The sequence below is a fragment of the Mus caroli genome, unplaced genomic scaffold (genome assembly GCF_978045245.1).
Source record: "Mus caroli unplaced genomic scaffold, Mus_caroli_1 scaffold_2, whole genome shotgun sequence".
Lineage (NCBI taxonomy): Eukaryota > Metazoa > Chordata > Mammalia > Rodentia > Muridae > Mus > Mus caroli.
In genome coordinates, this window is record NW_028227257.1 from 12,430,357 (window position 1) to 12,450,419 (window position 20,063).

Consider the following 20,063-nt stretch of genomic DNA (forward strand, 5'->3'; position numbering starts at 1 on the left):
TCCTGCAGAAGGTATTCAATCTCTGGTTTATCCTCAGCCACCATGAGTAAAACAGTTTGGACAAGCAAGTCCTGGCTCTTTCATCAAGGACTGTTGCGGAGGGAGGCCTTGGTCATACAAGGCAGTGCCTAACATGGCTGTGAAGACGGCCTTCCTGAAGGCCTTGTTGTAGCTTTAGCCATTGGCTGTGCGGTCCCCCACCCAGCATCTCTCCTGACCCACGGGGAGTGCTTTCAGCTGTGAGCTACCACGGTTGGATTCTCAGGGACCATTTCCACATCCACATCCCACCATACCAAGGGACAGAGGCTCCCATTAGAGGCTTAGAACCTGTAGACGCCATCTCATATCCTCAGCAGGTCTAGGGGACCCAGTGGTCACCCAGCCAGAAGGGCATCATTGTCCTGGACTTTCCCTTGCAGAAGGGAACCTTAGGGACATCTCCCTAGTCTCCCCCATGTGGACCAGGGCTGACCCCTGCTTTCCCCTTCACAAGGTTGCTCAGGAGACAGGAGGGAGACAGTCCCCAGCCTCTGACCTCCACAAGGAAAGTGCCTGTCACAACATGTGTGTGTGTGTGTGTGTGTGTGTGTGCGCGCGCCAAGTATCCATGTGCACATGCCAGGGCACAGTAAGCACACAGGTGTGCTCGCCACAGTGTGCAGGGGGAGATCAGAGGACAGCTTGTGGGACTCTTCTCCTTCCACCACGTGGGCACCAGGATCGAACTCAGATCGACAGGCTTTGCAGCCAGCACCTTGCCTCAGTGCTGCTGGCCCAGCGCTAGGCTTTTGTTTGTTCGATTGCTATGAGGCCCTGGGAATTGAACTGAGGAATTCAAATAGGCTAGGCAGGCATTCCACCACCGAGCTGTATTTCCAGGCCTCTCCTATATTCTGTGAAATGGGGGTCTCATGTAGCCCAGGCTGGCCGCAAACTCCCTCCCTCTGCAGTTAAGGATGACTTTGAACTTCTGATCTGCCTTCCTCAGTACTCCCCAAGTACTGGGGTGACAAGTGCCCCGCCATATCTGGTTCATGCTTGGGTGGAGCCCAGAGCTCCGTGTGTGCTAGACAAGTGTTCATTCAACCCACTGAGACACATACAGGCCATTCATTCATTCATTCATTCATTCATTCATTCAATCATTGAGACAGGCTCTTGTGTAGCTCAGGCTGCCCTGGAACTATCAGTTCTGGAACTATGTTAGACTGAATGTCGGGGTAACTGGCATGTGCCACTGTACCCATCTTTCTGTGCAGCTTAGCTGAGGTCTCCCACCATCCCCGAGGACTCAGGTTTGAGACTGAACCCATGCCCACAAACTGGAAAGTATCTACAGAAAACATTGCTGCTGAAAATACCCTATGGACATTTCAGAGAGAAGGGAAGGAAGCCTGTGCCTCTGGGGACAGTTGGGGTGGCTTCCCTGAGGAGGTGACTACAGTGACTACAGATGAGAAGCAGTCAGCTAGCAGAGGGGAGCGAGAAACATTGCAGGCATGAGGGACAGTGTGGGCAGAGGCACAAGGCAGGAAGGACCATAGAGACCAGGAGGGGGATAGAAAGGCCTGCGATGAGAGAGCAGAGGGGCTGAGACCCAATGCTCTGGGCCTGCACACTAAGCTCCTGTGGCTGGAGATGCAAACCACACAGACCAAGAGCTGCCAGGCCTCTCTGTACAAGGTCAGCCTAGTGCTGGGGTTAACCCCTTCATATCCAGAATAGTTTTTCTCCCCATCGGTCTCCCAGGCAGCGGGCCGGAGAAGGAGAGGGGGCCCACACCAATTCCAAGTGCCTTTTGCTGCCCAGACCTGATCACAGGACCTCATCTACACAGCAAGGGGAGCTGGGAAATGCAGTCTCTATCCTAGATGGTCCACGCCCAGCTAGAAGGAGGGAATAAGCACTAAGGGATGTGGTCTGTAGAGTGACTTTGAGGAGGCAGGAGAGACATCTGTTTGCAGTGGTACCAGTGAGATCTGATGATGTTTGGGACAGGGTGGTGGCTGTAGGGTGGACAGGAAAGGACATATCTGGTGATGTTTGTAAAGAGGAATTGGCCGGATGTGGATATGGGGCAAATTAAGGCAGATTGGTAGGACTGCTCCCAACCCTTCTGTTCCTGCCTCTGTAATTCCATGAAGATCTCTAGAACATTTTTTGTTTGGTTTTTCGAGACAGGATTTCTCTGTGTGGCCCTGGCTGTCCTAGAACTCACTCTGTAGACCAGGCTGGCCTTGAACTCAGAAATCCACCTGCCTCTGCCTCCCAAGTGCTAGGATTAAAGGCATGCACCACCACTGCCCGGCCGAACATTCTTTACACATAGTAGCAGGTCTGTTAATAGCTAGTCTCATTGTCATAGTACCAGGCAGGCCCAGAACTGCAGGAGCATGTAGCTATGGTGAGGTGCAAAGGTCCTGAGGCTCTGGGCATCCACCTGGGAAGCGGTCGTTGCTCCTCAGCACCATCTAGTGGCCATGACTGGAAGTACAGGTTGGTGGAGTGCCTCTAGTTTGTGGAGGGAATCCAAACATCTGGCTTTTTATGTGAAATCTCCCCATTTTAACCAGATGTGGCGGTGCATACCTGTAATCCCAACATTAGGGGGAATTTCAAGTTCAAGGTCTAACCCTGATCTATGTAATGAGTTCCAGGCCAGACAAGACAATGAGATCCTGTCTCAAACAAACCAACCAATGAACAAAAACTCCCAATTTGAAACATAGGCAACTAAGGAAAATGAATACCGGAGGGATCTTGCTGGATGGGTGTCCCTGGGCTGTGCCCTGCACCCCTGTCCTCTTGTGATGGCTTCTCTTGCCCAGGCCCAGGTGCCTGCCAGCATCCGCTGCCACTCCAGCATCCCCCACCCCCACCCCAGCCCTTGCCGCAGGCAGGGAGGGGTCAGCTCCTCGAACTGCTCCCAATCCTTTAATCGGATCCACTCCAGTGACCCTTCCAATTAAAACTCCCTGATATAATCCCCCTGGACCCCCCCCTTAAAACCCAGGAAGCGGAAGGACCATAAAAGGAGCCCCTTCTTGTGTCCTTGAGCCCTTCTTGGGGAGCCCCAGGGCCTGAGACCACATCCCAGCTCCACCAAGAGAGTGTACGTCAAATGTTAACAAATAATAATTTAAAAAGCATTATGGTGTTGCAAAGCAAATGCCGATAAAAATAGGATAAGGAGTCATTTTCTGCCAAGGACACCCCATTGCTTTTAGTCCCCGTGACCTGAAGAGTGTCACAGGAGGGAAGCAGGCCCTTTGGTTGGTTTTCTCAGACAGGGTCACTGTTATCCCCAGCTCCTGAGTCGGTGCCAGGCAGAGTGGGTGCCCAAAGCTGAGAGCCATGAGGCTCCGGTTCATTCCCTCGGAGTCCAAGCAAGGGACGCCATGAAGGAGATGGGTCCCACACTCCTTGGCTGAATCCGGTGTCTTTGCCTCAACCTCCCTTTCCCACCAATGCTACATTACTTATTGTTCAGCGATGTCAGGCAGAGGTAGAGGGTCCAGAACTCTATGTGCAAGTGGCAACCCCTTAGCTAGCAGCTGGGTTCATAGCCACCTGTGACCCCCCCCCACTCCCAGGAGGCCAAGGCAGGAGGATCCTGAGTTTGTGTTCCATAATGAGACCCTGTCTGTAACACTCCTGAGATCACAGGGATGTCTTTGGCAGAAAATGGCTCCTTGTCTTTTTTGACACTTATTTCATATGTCATAATTTACCCACTTCTCCTATGCAATTCAGATTGTTTTTAATATTTTTAACCATTTTATGTTAACATTTCCACATCTCTTCGCTTTAAATACTGACCTCTCTCATCTCCCACCTCTCTCTCATCCCCCGCCCACTCCACAAATCTCTCTCGCAATCAATAGTTCATAACTGTTTTGTTTTGTGACCCACTGAGATTAAACAAGGCTGTCTGTGTGACTGCATGCAGCCTTGGAGCTGTTCCTTGGAGCTTGCTGGGCCCAGCATCAGACACACAACTGAAGACCATGGTCCCCCCTCTCCCAGGACCTATCAGTAACCAATAGTTCAGAGGTACAGGTGGGGCCTTGTGAGTCCCACCCACTTGCTGACCGGTTGTCAGGGCTGGTCTTGTGTGGGCCCAGTGCAGGTAACTGCCAGTGATGTGAGTCGTGGTTATCATGCTTGTATTGAGTCATAACGAATGGTGGTGGTGGTACATGCCTTTAATCCCAGCATCCAGGAGGCAGAGGCAGCCTCGGATCTCTGTGAGTTCAAGGCCAGCCTGGTCTACAGAGTGAGTTCTAGGACAACAAGGGCTACACAGTGAAACTGGTCTCAAAAAGAAAAGTAGGTAGGAAAGAAAGAAGGAAGGAAGGGAGGGAGGGAGGGAAAGAATGGGGTTTCTCTCTGTCATCTCTTACCTCTTTCACGGCATTTCCTGAGCCATTTGAGGGAGCAGCACAAAGAGCTTGCTCGGGCTATTCTGATCCCTGAATTCTGATACCATCTTTGCTTTGTCCGATCATGGCTTGGTGGAATTCTGGTTGCTTCTCTGCAGCCTTTAGGAACAACAGTTATTGGAAACACGTAGAAGAAGCGACTGGTGAGCCCCAAAGGCCCTAAGTAATTCACCAAGGATCCTGTGTTTCTGCTGACCATGGTGGGCCGAGTGACCGTGGGTGCACCCTGTCCTTTCTCTGCCGAGGCCTATGTTATTTAGACACTTGTGCCTTTTCCTCCATATCGGAAGAACAGAGAAGGGCCAGGGAGGTGGCACCAACTATGGGGACTGTCCCTGGGCCAGAGCAGTTGAAGACCTGATCCAGGCAACCCTGCAACCCTCTCCTGTCTGGCATACTGAGGACTCTCCTGGGACCTCCTCATAGGAAGAGAATGTGGGCTCGGGTCCCCTCAGGCTGGCTCCCACCTGAGTCTGAGCCTGAGCCTGGAGCCCTGCTCTCAATCCAGTGAGGCTCTAATGCCAGGAGAGCAGGGAGTTTTCTGGGCCTGACTCAGGACCAGGAGGACCTTGTGTGGTGACTTAGCCATCCATGCCAGGACCTGTCCACATGGCCTGAGGTTCATATGAGGCTCGCAGGGGTTAGCAGTAGATTACCTAGATAAGGACCTAATGACAGATGGACTTAGCAGCCATCATGAGCAACTGCTCGGTTACTTCCACCCCATTCAACAGATAGAGCATTGGAGGCTCAAAGAGGGAAAATGGCTTGCTTGTCCAAGGCCACACAGCCAAAGAATAAAATCATCAAGAATTGAATCCAAGTCCCCAACCAGCTTATAAACAAACAAGCTGAGGAGAAATGGAAGCAGTGAGTTGGGGTGGCTGTGCCACACTGACGAGGGCCTTCAGTGGATTCTACCTCAGTCTTGGAGTGACGGCCAGCCTACCAAGGCAAGAAGCTGAGGCACAAACAGCTTAAGCAACATTTGGAAATTCCCCAGGCAGGAAGAGTGGCCCTGACTCTGAGGGCTTTGGTGATCTAGAGGAAACAAACTTGTTGGTAAGATTAGGAGAGTTCCTGAGCTGCCTGGACACACAAGCTACTGGACATACAGTGAGGGACTGATACCTTGGGCTCTCCCCTCTCACCATGGCAACAGACCCACACACACACAAGCTGGGACTCGGGGGGCCTTTCTCTGGATTCTCAGAGATACAGCCTTGTGACTACAAGCTATGTATGGGGTTGCCAATAGCCAGGTCTGTAAGTCACTACTGTCATAAACCATTCACTCTGCGGTTTGCCATAGCCGGGCCTATAACTCACTTCTTGTCACAGATGATTCACTATGTGGGTCTGCCCAGAGGTGTTCTGGGGTTAGGAAAGGAGGAGGTGCCAGCTGCACCCTGCCAGCCTCTGAGGAAACAGAACCTCCCAGCTCTTAAAGAGACAGACTTCCCACCCAAGATCCATTCCTGTATGGATCAGAGATGTGAGCAGGTAACAATAGGATTCAGCCTGTGCCTGTACCACCCATGCTCTGTGTGCTCAGCCTGTGTTGAAGGTAACACAGATTCCTGCTCTAGAACTTATAAGGGGCCAGCCCCAGACTTTCACAACCGTAGCCAGGATAATGCTGTTTCTATGGGTCACTTTGTACGTTGCAGGATGCTGGATAGTATGCCTGTCCTCTGCCTTTCTAATGCTGGTTGTACTCTTTCTGTGGGCTACAGCAATCAAATACTTCCAAGAAATTGCTAAGATCCACCCTAGGAAGTAGCCTCGTACAGACAAGGACACTGAGTCAGGGAAGAGGCCAGCACTCAAGGCCGAGGGTGGCAGAGCCTCAGGGAGAGTGACAGGTCAGTTTACCTTGGTATTAATGCATCTGTCACTAGGCAGGCAAAACGGGTGGGTTTGCATGTCATTTTGTAGACTGTGGCTGAAATAAAGTTAAGTGTGAAATTTTTTTTTGCAGAATAGTGTAGGTAACAGGAACAGGCATGGTTTGCTGTCAGGCTGACAGAAACAGGCTTTGTTTGGGAGTGCTCATGTTCTGTGCAGACAGCTGCAGAAAAGCCAGCTGATGGGAGGAGGCTGGCACACCTGTCTGCAGGCCTGTCGTTCAAGTTCACAGCACAGCAAGTGGAAGGCAAGAATGAGCTCTTACTCCTGGCGTGGCCTGCCGCAGACATTCAGCTTGCTGAATTTGATGATGCTCCCCGAGCCAGAGCAGGGTACACAGAAAGGCTAAGGGTCAGTCAGCCCTCTTGGATGGCATTTATAGATTCTGGGCAGCAATGGGCATATCAGCACATGTGCGTGCACACACACACACATGTGCATTCACTCACACACATACATGCACTCACACACACATGCACACACACACACAGGCACACACATGTGCATTCATTCATACACAACAGCAGAACATGAAGTGGCCCTTGTATCTAGGGAAAGCAAGGATGATGTCAGAAACCACACAGGTTTTGCTTTGAGGAGAGTGAGGGTCTGGTTGGCGGAATGGTACTTCACTTGGTACTTACCAACTTACTTATTGTGAGCAGGGTCTCCTATAACACAGGCTGGCTCTTATGCACAATGTGGCCAGGGGTGACCTTGAACTCCTGACCTTCCTGCCCCAACTTCCAGGGTGCTGGGGTCACAGGTGTTTACCACCACCTCTGGTTCACCTGGTGCTGGGACCCACAGCCACACTCATGCTAGGCCAGCTCTGATGCCAACTGAGTCCCTCCCTGGCCCCCTCTCTGAACTTTTATGGCCTCTCATCTCCTACATCTCAGGGTAGTGCAGACGGTGCTGACAGTGTAGACAGTGCAGACAGGTTGACACGTGCACACTTAATTCTCACCCTCCCACAAGCCATTTGCTCCCTGGACCCCTGAGCACAACAGGTTCTCTGGGATGAGTTGACTGAGCCTGAATCTCCTGCCCACCTCAAATCCAGTCAGCAACAGGCAAGAACATAAACCTATTAGCTTCCCCAGCCCCGGGGCTGTGGCAGAAAGAAAGGCGGTGGCCAAGGAGACGATGCGGGCATCTTGGCACACAAGCTGAGAGTTTCAGTTTTATCTTGAGAATTCTGGAAATTGAGCAGAAACGGGTGACCCTGGATTTATTTTTATATTTTATTTCTTTATTTTTGTACAGGGTTTCTCTGTGTAGCCCTGGCTGTCCTGGAACTCACTCTGTAGACCAGGCTGGCCTTGGTCTCACAGAGATCTGCCTGCCTCTGCCTCCCAAGTGTTGGGATTAAAGGCGTGCGCTGCCACCACTGCCCAGCTAGATTTATATTTTTACAGAAAGACCCCTGAAACCGTTCATCATATCTATGGATTCATTCATCTCAGCAAATATCCATCTTGGCCAATCCTCTTCCATAATCATAATCTGTGAGTGTGTGCGCGCACTCATACATATGTGCCACAGTGTGGAGTTCAGAGGACAACTTGTAGAGTCAGTTCTCCCCGCCTTTATGTGGGCGTCAGGGAGCAAAGCTCAGGCCTCTAGGCTTGTGTGACATCACCTTTCCCCCACTGAGCCCTCTCACCAGCCCGCAAGCTCTTTTCCTGACCCACGGGACTAGCTGATAAAGCTGGCAACACCGACACCCTTGAGCCCAAACTTCTGTATTTCCCTCCAGCTGCTGAGACACATGCAGGACAGCTGTGCCCGAGGGAAGGGGAGCCACAAGATTCTTAGACAGGGATTCTTGTTGTTAGCCAATGACCTTTGGCGTTCATCTGACATAGTTAATACATAGATACACACACACATACACATATTTTAGTTATGTGTGGGTGTTGAATGTGAGTGTATGCATGTTGTCAGATCCCCTGGAACGAGAGTAACAGATGGTTAGGGTGCTGGGAATTGAACTCAGGTCTTCTGGAAAAACACCAAGTGGTCTTAACCACTGAGCTGGCTCTCTAGCAACCCCACCCACCACGTGACTTTTAACACACTCAAGAGCTCATGCTGAGGGCTCAGGTGATCCTGGGTCCAAATCGTGGCCCTGCCATGTCTTTTTATTATTATTATCATCATTATTATTATTATTCATTTATTTTATGTGGTTGCTTTGCCTGCATGTATGTCTGTGCACCCCATGTGTGCAGTTCCAGCAGAGGCCAGAAGAGGGCTCCGGTCCCCTGAAAAAAGGAGTTACAGACGGTCGTGTGTGCTGGGACTCAAACCAGGTGCTCTTAACCACTGAGCCATCTCTCCAGCCCTCAGTGCTGAGTTTCTCTCTGTTCAGTTGAGCTATTGACACTTCCTCTCATGTGGAGGTGGGGAGGCTGCCTTGAATGCGTGACAGGAATAACACTCAAGAGAGATGATCTAAGGGTGAGATACAAGTTGTGTGTGGTGTGACCCATAATCCCAGGACTTGAGAGGCAGAAAGAGGCAGGAGAGTTAGGATGGAGAGGCCAGCCTACGTGACAAGATGAGACCCTGTTGGCAAAAACAAAGGACAATGAGACACACCATAAGACAAAAGTTGCTCAGCTCAGCCCTGGGCGTCAGCACTGCACCCCAGAACTCAGCCCCAGACATCAGCACTGCACCCCAGAACTCAACCCCGAGCATCAGCACTGCACCCCAGAACTCAGCCCTGGGCGTCAGCACTGCACCCCAGAACTCAGCCCTGGGCATCAGCACTGCACTCCAGAACTATGCCCACAGCCACATTTGACCCCCCAACGTTTTTATAAATATCATTCTATTGAGAGGCAGCCACAGCCATTCCTTGTCATTTCGCCCAGGTTCGGCCACTGCAGAGCTTCACGGCTGTAACAGAGCACACCAGGCAACCCTCTTACTCCCTGTGCTTCTGTGGAGGAGGCCTGCTTGCTTGACAAGCTTGAGATTGTTTTCATTTTCTAGCTTCAGGTTTTCACATCTAAGTCATAAACAGGTTTACAGACGTTCCCTTCTGTAACTCGGTCAGCTGTGAAGTCTCTGGTGAGACCGTGTGTGAAGGCCACACTCTGCTGGGTGCTGACCAAGCCCTCTCTGTGTGAGAGCCATGCTGTGATGTGCTGGGTGCTGACCGAGCTCTCTCTTCTCCCCGCAGATTCTGGCCATCATCTCCATCATGTTCATCGTCCTCTCCACCATCGCCCTGTCACTCAACACGCTGCCTGAGCTGCAGAGCCTGGACGAATTCGGCCAGAGCACGGACAACCCGCAGCTGGCACACGTGGAGGCCGTGTGCATCGCGTGGTTCACTATGGAGTACTTGCTGAGGTTCCTGTCCTCCCCCAAGAAATGGAAGTTCTTTAAGGGACCCCTCAATGCCATTGACTTACTGGCCATCCTGCCCTACTACGTCACCATCTTCCTCACAGAATCCAACAAGAGCGTGCTGCAGTTCCAGAATGTGCGCCGCGTGGTCCAGATCTTTCGCATCATGCGCATCCTGCGCATCCTGAAGTTGGCCCGCCACTCCACCGGCCTACAGTCCTTGGGCTTCACGCTGCGCAGGAGCTACAACGAGCTGGGCTTGCTCATCCTCTTCCTCGCCATGGGCATCATGATCTTCTCCAGCCTGGTCTTCTTTGCCGAGAAGGATGAGGATGACACCAAGTTCAAAAGCATCCCCGCCTCTTTCTGGTGGGCTACCATCACCATGACGACCGTTGGTTATGGAGACATCTACCCTAAGACTCTCCTGGGGAAAATTGTGGGGGGCCTCTGTTGCATTGCCGGTGTCCTGGTGATTGCCCTCCCCATTCCAATTATTGTCAATAACTTCTCCGAGTTCTACAAGGAGCAGAAGCGCCAGGAGAAAGCCATCAAGCGGAGAGAGGCTCTGGAGAGAGCCAAGAGGAACGGCAGCATCGTGTCCATGAACATGAAGGATGCCTTCGCCCGGAGCATCGAGATGATGGACATCGTGGTGGAGAAAAATGGAGAGGGTGTGGCTAAGAAGGACAAGGTGCAGGATAACCACCTGTCTCCCAACAAGTGGAAATGGACCAAGAGGGCGCTCTCCGAGACCAGCTCGAGCAAGTCCTTTGAAACCAAGGAGCAGGGATCTCCTGAGAAGGCCAGGTCCTCGTCTAGTCCGCAGCACTTGAACGTCCAGCAGCTGCAAGACATGTACAGCAAGATGGCCAAGACCCAGTCTCAACCCATCCTCAACACCAAGGAGATGGCGCCGCAGAGCCAGCCACAGGAAGAACTGGAGATGGGCAGCATGCCCAGCCCCGTGGCCCCTCTGCCCACGCGCACAGAGGGCGTCATTGACATGCGCAGCATGTCTAGCATCGACAGCTTCATCAGCTGCGCCACGGACTTCCCTGAAGCCACCAGATTCTCCCACAGTCCTCTGGCATCCCTCTCCAGCAAGGCTGGAGGCAGCACAGCTCCGGAGGTGGGCTGGCGGGGGGCTCTGGGTGCCAGCGGCGGGAGACTCATGGAGACCAACCCCATCCCCGAGGCCAGCCGTTCTGGTTTCTTCGTGGAAAGCCCCCGGAGTTCCATGAAGACCCACAACCCCATGAAGCTGCGAGCGCTCAAGGTTAACTTCCTGGAGGGCGATCCCACCCCGCTGCTACCGGCTCTGGGCTTGTATCATGATCCTCTTAGGAACAGAGGAGGCGCAGCGGCTGCAGTCGCCGGACTGGAGTGTGCCTCCCTCTTAGACAAGCCCGTGCTGAGCCCGGAGTCCTCCATCTATACCACAGCAAGTGCCAGGACGCCCCCTCGCTCCCCAGAGAAACACACAGCAATAGCGTTCAACTTCGAGGCAGGGGTCCACCAGTACATAGACACTGACACAGATGATGAGGGTCAGCTGCTCTACAGCGTGGACTCCAGTCCTCCCAAGAGTCTCCACGGGAGTACCAGCCCCAAGTTCAGCCTTGGAGCTAGAACAGAAAAGAACCACTTCGAGAGCTCCCCGTTGCCCACCTCCCCTAAGTTCTTAAGGCCGAACTGTGTCTACGCCTCAGAAGGGTTACCTGGGAAAGGCCCCGGGGCCCAAGAGAAATGCAAGCTGGAGAACCACACCTCCCCCGATGTACACATGCTGCCTGGGGGAGGAGCACACGGGAGCACTCGGGATCAGAGTATCTGAGCTCCCTACCACAGAAGGCATTTGCAGGAGACATCGAGGAGGAGGGATGCTTGGCTTGCCTGCCGCTGAGTTCTGCATGAACTCGGAGACCCAAGGACTCCCCCACCCCCACTTTCCCCCACCCCCGCAGAGCCCCAGCGACAGGAGAGACCCTGAGAGCCACGACAAGTCTGTGGACACCAACTAGGATGGGGACCCACCTAACAGCTTCTTCCTGAGATGGCAGGAGCAGAGCTGACAGCCACACACTCCTAGTCTCCTTTAGAGGCTCTGTCTGCCTCTGAGTGCATCATCGCCATCTCTCATGGCGGGTGTTGGAGCAAGGGGTTGCTAGTGAGAGCGTGGGCTGGCCAAGCAGTATTGGGTGTCCCCCCTCTTGTTAGAAGGGTACAGAGGACACTTGATCATGAGGAAGTCTCCATTTCATCAGCCACACTCCTAGGGCATAATGCTTAAACAAGCAGCGGCTCAAATGATTCAGTATTCTGTGGTACCTGGGGCTTTAGTCTGAGAAGCTGTCAGGAGGAGCTGACAATTTAAACTCAATTCTTTCTGCCCACCTGGCAATCTAGAAAGGGTTCCGACAGTTGGCACGCAACCAAGGGAATTTAAGCCAGGGCTGTCACAGGAATGCGGGTCCCAAACAGCACTAGCCTGGACTGGAAAGATACGTAACGCGTCAAATATGCAAACGAGACAGATTATTCAAAAAGACTGTGTGTGACTGAAAAACAACATTAAAAAAAATAATAAATTTCATTTTCTACATGAAAAAAAAAGAAAAAAGAAAAGAAAAGAAAAATCCTTCACTGAACTGCCCTGTGAAGAGTTGTGACTACTTTCTGCTGTGGTATGGTAGGGAACACACCTACTATGAGAGGAAGTTCTCTCTCTTTTTTTTTCTTTCTTTCTTTCTTTTTTTGTTTCCTGTAGTATTCAAGCTAAAAAAAATAATAATAATAAGTTAATAAAAAAAAAGCACTTTATGTTTTTCTAATCTAGGTTCTACCAGGGACAGTGTCAAGATCTCGCACTTTAAAACAAGCACTATTTCCCCTGGGCCGTAAGCTGGCCCTGCACTTGGGGTATTACTTGTGCCCATTTCTGGCCACAGTGGGTCTACCGTTACCACATCAGAGTCCGGGGCTTTTCCCTGACCCCTCAGGATCACCCCTCATCCCTCATGGGACAGGAGAGGTCCTCAGGTTTCGGGGACAGGGATCTCTTAAAGCCTGCGTACAAGAGACACACGTCTCAGAAGGGCGCAGCAAGAGTTGGGTGTCGGGTGTTGTAACGCTCTTTCTTGTCAACCGGCCATTGTGTGTTCTATGTTACTGTCTGTCCCAAAAGCCCGACGCTCCTCCCTGAGGCCATCTAGGCAGACGGCACAGCCAAAAGCAATAAGTACCCAAGTGTATCCCTCAAGGTTCCTGTGTACTTCCTGGTGTCAGTCTTCCTGTCCAAGCGTTGACCTGGCGTCGTCCTGCCTGCTTGTGGCCCAGTGGCACAGTATTGTTGGCCCTTCCTCAGTGACACCAGTCTGCGCAATGCTCTAGTTACGGCGATGTTGTTGGTCAGCCTGTCTCTGGTACAATAGGGCAATGTGGTTTTCTTACTATAGTGTGAGTGGGTAATGTCCCAAATGCTGTAGTGTCCTCCTCCTTGTCCTCAGAACAGTGACGGGCATGTCTTCCTGATGAAGCAAAGACAATAATGGTCACCTGTCCTCAGTATCATGTGTGGCTGGTCGGCCCAGCAGTGCGATGGCATGATCCACCCGTCAGCACACGTAGCACATCACGATCTTCTGCCTTCTCTTGTTTCCATGGCTGCGGTCAGGCCACCTGTCCCAGGTAGGATGCTAAAGGCTCATCCCACCACCCTTAAACAAAGTGTTTTCTACAGTTCATGACGCTTCTCAGCATCTCCAAAGACCTGGGTCCCCCCCTCCCTCCAGAGGGCACAGCTTGGTATTTTGCTGTTTTCATGAAGAAAATAAGAAGTTGATTCTGCCTCACCATCCGTCCTCAGAGCTTTCTCAAAACAGGAGCAAAGGGGCTGAGACAGTGCCGGGTCATGTGCACCAGCGGCACCATGGAGGCAGGAAGCAGGGGGGCGGGGCTCCACGGCCCCCTGCTGAGCTCTGCCTGGCGCTGGGGCCTGTGTGTGACCAGTGATCGGTGATCGTGGGACCTTTCTGCTGACCATCTTCCATGTCTGTCTTTTGTGTTGCTCATCAGTCACCCATCAGCACAAATGTGAAAATTCAGGGAAACAAACAAATGCTTTTTGATAAAAAGTAAATAGTTGTGATTTCCGATCCAGATATTTTTAGAGCTATCTGTAAAAAAACCTCCTACTGATGATATAGTCTATTTTACATATCAGGAAGTAAACTCGTCTTAACATAGCCATAAATAGCCAGAAGGAAGTTACCGCCCCCCTTCTTTAAACCAAGGCATTTCATTGGTTGGTTAAGCCGACGGCGGGTGTACAGTGTAGAAATGATTGCTTTCTTTTTTAAGAACCACTTGGTGCGACTTTTCTTGTAACCAAAGGCCCTTTCTGCCTTGTGTAGGACCTGGCTGTCCCTCCCTCTTGTGTTTTGTCTGACCTTAAAGTAGCATTATACAGAGAAAATGATGAATTCAGAATACCCTTCCTTGCTGCACAGGCAGAGTCTGACAGAACTCCTATAGAGACAACCATCAAAACAGTATAAATGAAGCATAAGAAGGGTTTTCCGTTTTGGTTTTTGTTGGCTTTTTTTTTTTCCTTTCGCTTATATTTGTGTGTACTGTGGGAATATAGCTTCCCCCACACAAGTGTAACTCAAGTTAGAATATTATAAATTTTTCTACCAACCCTCCACGGGCTAAAAAGGAACACAGAGTCTCAGGCCGCATGTACCTGACCCAGGTACCTGTGTTTACACGCACTGGGAAATCTTGGGTTGCCAAGATGAAGATGAATCTGACAGATGGGTCTCAGCAGTGAAGACAAGAGCCAGGGGATGGGGGCAGAGGCCACTTGAACATGGTGGTCCACCTGGCCTGACCCAACCAGAGCAAAAGGAAGTGAGATACCCAAATAACACCAGGGACTGGAGGCGGAGATCTCCTGGGCCAGTTATGAAATCAACAGGACTATCAAGAAGCCAGCTGAACTGGAGTCCCAGCATCTACCACGTCATCAGAAAAGGCCAGGCGTCGGACTGCTGTGCGCACCTGTCGCGCCAGGAAAGCCTTACTGTGGACAAGGTGAGGACAAGCCAGTTCTTTTGCCTTTTCATTTTTGGATGTCTCCAAAGCAGCAGGTCTGGGGCGACAGATCTCTCTCTGGGATTCCACATTAAGCACATTTAGATGAGAGAGAGAGAGAAAAAAAAGGAGGAGAGAATATTTGTCATCGAGGAGAGAGGAAACGCCAAAGTAATGAGGAAGCCACCCTTAACCCGCTCCACTCACCCTGACAGTTGCTGGGAATTGGAGCTTTTTTTCCTCCCAAGTCTCACCTTCTCTCCATCTCCTCTGTGTTCTGTAGCTGCAGCCTTGTCTCTGTCCCTTCTCCCGAGAAGATCCACATCTCTAAGGAGGAAACAAGACACAACAGCATCCTCTTCTATACAACTGTAATGTATTGTCAATATTTATAATTATGTATTTGTCTGACTCTGGTCGTGGCTGGAATGTCTAGTCCTTGAACAAGGAAATATTTAAAGTTCATCACAGACAAGGGTCCCTAAAGCCAGGTCTCTCTATATAGATAGATAGGTATAGATATATAAATAGATCTCTTTTCCTTATTTCTCTGCCAACTTTGTCTCGAGTAAAATAACCACAGCCTGCACTGAATCAAAGGGGGATGGGTACACAGAAAAGCTTCTAGAATGTTGCTCGTTTGGAGACAGACTTTGTGTATGTGTATCTGACAGGTTGGCAGGAGGAAGATGGGGGCTCCGAGGCCCCCAGCAGGACAACAGAACACTCTAGCCTTGGGCGTTTCCTAACCTATTGTTTATATGATAACCCCCAAATCCTTTCATGTCACTAGGCCAGGGCCACCCAAAGCAGCCCAGGCCACACCTGGAAAGAAGACTTACCTCCGCATTTCCTGTTGCCATTTTTCTGGCTCTAGAAGCATCTATATCCTAGGACGTCCACACATCTCAGAGTAGTCTATTTTTTTGTTCAGATAAAATATATACATATATGTATTTTTAGTATATTTATAATAGGGCAATTGAGTCTAATTTCTTTTGTAACAGAGTGATATCTTGGGGGTTTTATTGTTGCTCATTTGCATAGCTGGTCTTTTCTGCTGTCATTCCTTCCCACTGTCCCTTGGGCTGATTTGTTTTGTTTTGTTGGATTCCAGTTGTCTGGAAATGGGGTTTAATATCCTGGAAGATGGAGTTTCTGGCAATGGGTGGGTGATGGGGGTCTGGGAGAGCAACCCTGTGTCTTTCCTCATCAGGTCTATGTCCCCTGGCTGTCACTCTTAAGAATCCAGGTATGCAGGAGCAAGCCAGGTGAAGACAGGTGCAATTGGGACCTGGGCTGCCGGGAGCTCAGGCAGAGCTCGGACGCTTGCTTCCCTTCCCAAATCTTAAAGGACTGTGCTTTCTGGTTCCCAGAAATATTAGAATCAAGACCCTCCTGCAAGCAAACTTGTCTCTGAGCTCAGGAACATTCCTGAGTCCCTCCTGGCCAGATTATCCCCAAGTCCGGCTATCCTGCTTCCCAGGGCTACCAACTGGATCCAAGGACCAGGGTGTGTGCAGGCTCCAGCAAATCTTAGAAGAATGTGCTGTGTGTCTCCATTCCATTTCTCACAGTCTTACCAAAAATCAGTGGCCAGACAGCCTTGTAGCCAAACGCTGAGGAGTAACAGACAGCCCAAAGCTGTGATCTCCCCACCCAGCCCCTCGTAGTGGCGTCAAGGTGAGACTTGAGGCAAGGGTGACAGTATTTTTCCAGCTTCTGCTTTTCCGAGTCTCCAGTCCTTGGTCAGTCCTGAACATCCATTGGAAACAATTTTGAGCCTAGGCTCAGGTGGTGGACAGACTCCACATGGAGTGAAGGGGTCTGCCAACCATCAGCTTCCATGGGACAAGAAAAGCCAATCAAATCGTCTCCCACGCCCAACCAGTCACCTACCTGCCTCAGCTCTGGACTCTGAGCTCTGCCAGCACCAGAAATTTGAGTCAAGCCAGATCAGCCCTATCAGACAGTGATGGTGTTCCCACTGAAAGAACCCCAAGAGGATGCTGCCCAAATGCAAATTTAATATTCTGGTGGTTGGATTGTCTTTCCTCCCCCTTGGGTTTGTTCTGTTGTGTGGTGTTGGGGACCTAACTAGGGCCTTGGCTGTGTCAGACAAGTGCTCCACCCTGCGTTACATCTCCAGCCCCTGGATGTATTAATTTGGAATGTGATTCTAATCAGTTTCTCCCATCCCTAAAATTCCTGATAATCTGGTTTGTTCCAGAGCCAAATAAAACAGACAAGATTTTGTGTGTGTGTGTGTGTGTATGTGGTATGCATGCACATGCAAACGTGCACATGCATGCATGTTCACGTGTGTTTGTGTGCATATGTGTGTGTGCAACTTTTGCGTAAGAACAAAATTTAAAATTGCTGTCATTTTGGGCTGTCTTCCCAAAAAAGAGAGGGTACCCTCTGACCTTTTCTCCTTGTCATAGAATTTCTCTCAAAATTTCCCAATGGTGACTTGAACCTAATTTGGAAGGGGCTGTTCGTCATTTGGGCCGTCCTCTCCACGTCTAGCCCTACCTCTGTCCGTCTCAGCCAAGGTCCTGAAGAAATCTAAAAGCCAGCAGGAGAGCATGGGCAGGAAGTTGACCCAAAGAAGTAGCCTCTCAACATGAATTGTCCATTTCAGCTCAAAGTAGCAAAGCCCTTTCTCAGCAGGGTGGATGAGTTATGTGCTCATAGAACACAGTGCATGATGGGTAAGAAGATCCAGACTACGCAGTGTGTCACAGGTATTCCCAGGGAGGCTGAGTAATGCCCAAATAGGCCTTGGCATTACCACAAAACGGGACTGGAAACTCAAAGCAGTTCTTTCTTGGTGTGTTTGTATGTGTGTGTGTGTGTGTGTGTGTGTGTTCATGGCTTTCATGCACATGTGGGTGTCTGCACAGGTGTCTTGAACATTCTGGGTCCAGGTTCAAGCCTCATAGAGAAGGATTCAGAGCAGAGCTACTGGAACCTTAGGTTATAGGATCGGTCCATCCCAGGAGACACCAACACAGGAGGGCTGCAGCAGAGGACTCAGCATCCTAAGCCTGCTCTTGCTATTTTTCTGACCCTGCCAACCATTTATCCAACACATTTCCAATGGCCTAACAAGGACCATTTAGGGAAGAGATGTACGCTGCCCTTTCCCCAGCCAGTAAAGGGCCAACCTGCAGGCTCACCTGTGGTTGGCCACTGCATTGGTGCTTCAGCCCCTTCCCCTATACTCTGTGCCCTCAGAGAGACTCAGTGATCACCCCACAAGCCAGCCACCCACTGCCCAACCAATTCCAAATGGCACCATTCCAAAAGGGCTTTTTTTTCTTGTTAAATAAAAGTAAAACCTAGTCAAGGTGTTCAAAGGTCTCTGCCCAAGAAATAAATCTAGAAAACTAAAAACAGCAAAGGTAATTATAATCCAACTTTATGGGGGAAACGAGGCTCCAGCTGCTTCCAAGATGAAAGCCTGCTCTCCCACATCCATACCCAAAGGGAATGCTGTCTGTCTCCACTCAGCACAGAGCTGGAGAGCTCTCCCTCACTGGATATAGGGCGTGGGGAAGAGGTAGTGTGTGAACTTCAGAGTGAGCCCAAACCTAGGTAGTTTTGAAAGGCAAGGTAGACCAGTAAGCCAGAGTTACCTGAACCAACTATCTTCTAAAACTAAATTAAATAGGAACTGGTTTACAAAATCTCAGCCCACAGAAGTGTTTCCCATGACAATGCGGTTACAGAGCAGCTGTGGGAAATGTGGGGTTGCCCAATTCTATCCCACTTAGATGTGCGAAACTTGGTTTGGAACAGAAGAGAACACCCTCCCCACCCCCCTGGGGTCTAACTCAACAGCCCAGCTCCCAGCCTCGGGGTTTCCCCAAGGTTTGAAACGCCTGAGGCCATCGGGCATCCAAGAGCCAGATGTGGATACAGGAAGTGCAGGACAGCTGTCCTCTTTCTCTCTGGGCCCATTTGGCTTGAGTCGAAGCTAAAGGGCAAGGGGTCCCCCTTTTCTACACTGGCAGGAACTCATGGCCTTCTGCCTGCGTGCTGATGGCACAGAGCAGTCATCCAGCCTGTGTTCTGGGGTGTGTGCATGTGAGGATGGTAAGTTCCGGAGGATGAGTGAAGAAGGCAGTGCTGGATTCTCACCTGGCTGGGGGTGTGGCTCGCTGGGAAGGAAAGCGTGGAAGTCCCTGTTTCTCTGAACTGTCCCCACAAATGTCATCTCGCCCATGACCATATTTGGAGTCACAGTGATGCCCACATTTGATGTTGGCAGCCTCAAGCTGAGAGGGGTCATGATCTACTCAAAGCCCCCGCACCCTGAGGCTGGTCAGCACCGGCTGTCTTCCTTCTTGTTCCTACTTCAGTTCACAGGGAGTCACATGGAGACTACATTGGCTATCCAGTAGTCCAAGCCAAGGGTCCGAGGTGGGGGTGGGGTATATGGGACTTGACTAGAGCAGGAACATGGGAGCCAGTGTCTACCACTGGATCTCATTACCTGAGCTGTAAGAACCAATGGTCCCTCTTTTTATCTGAGCCTGGAAGGCCCCCCTTACAATAATGACAAGCACCCCAATCCCATCAGCTCAGACTCTCTGTCCCCTCCCCTCCAGGACCCCAGAGTATAAGGCCCGGGTTCTTCTGCCAGCAAAGCCATTCGGATTGCTCCATCTTTCAAGGAGGCCAAGCCAACCATATTAGCCATACTCCACCAGGGTCTTCACCACTCTTCTTTGGGTTGTGTTCATGGGTCCTGTTCAACTTTCATCAGTAGAAGTCTCTAGCCCTTCCTGTCCATGTGACAGTGCACATCAGCGTGCATGTCTTATATGTGCACATGAGTGCACACACAAGGAAACCCACAAAACTCCAGTGTCGTCTTCTGCATGTGGTGAGAGGGACTTGTGACCCTTGTGTGACCTCCGGCTGCTGTCCTGTCTTGTATTAAAAAAATTCACATGTTTAAGAATTTTCAAGCAAATGGTCCCTTAATGAAGTCTGCAGCGTTCAAATAAAAGATCCGGAGAAAACAAGTTGGCTGGTGTTTGGCTTATTTCCGGGAGAGCGGGGAGGCTTGGGTGGGCTGGGGCGTCTGTAAGAAAGGCCGAATCTGAGTGTCTGGGGACCTGGAAGGTCCATCAAGAGTGGGTGGGTGCATGAAAATGGGGGCTTTTCAACCCCAGTACATAAGCCTCTGTCCATGAATCACAACCCAGTGCCGGCCATGTGGTTCTCAATGGCCAC

General features: G+C 50.8%; 1 protein-coding gene across 3 annotated transcripts in view; it reads left to right on the forward strand.

Moving 5' to 3' along the window:
* The window catches only part of Kcnb1 (potassium voltage-gated channel subfamily B member 1), a 95,228-nt gene extending 75,389 nt beyond the window's left edge, over positions 1-19,839 (forward strand). For 2 of the 3 annotated variants that reach the window (XM_021156594.3, XM_029468681.2), the window contains exon 3: positions 9,550-19,839. In XM_021156594.3, coding sequence (XP_021012253.1) covers positions 9,550-11,556 — 2,007 coding nt within the window. In that variant the 3' untranslated portion in view covers positions 11,557-19,839. The remainder of the gene's footprint in view (positions 1-9,549) is intronic. The other variant, XR_015045707.1, reaches the window with a different exon arrangement.
* Positions 19,840-20,063: the final 224 nt, after the last annotated feature.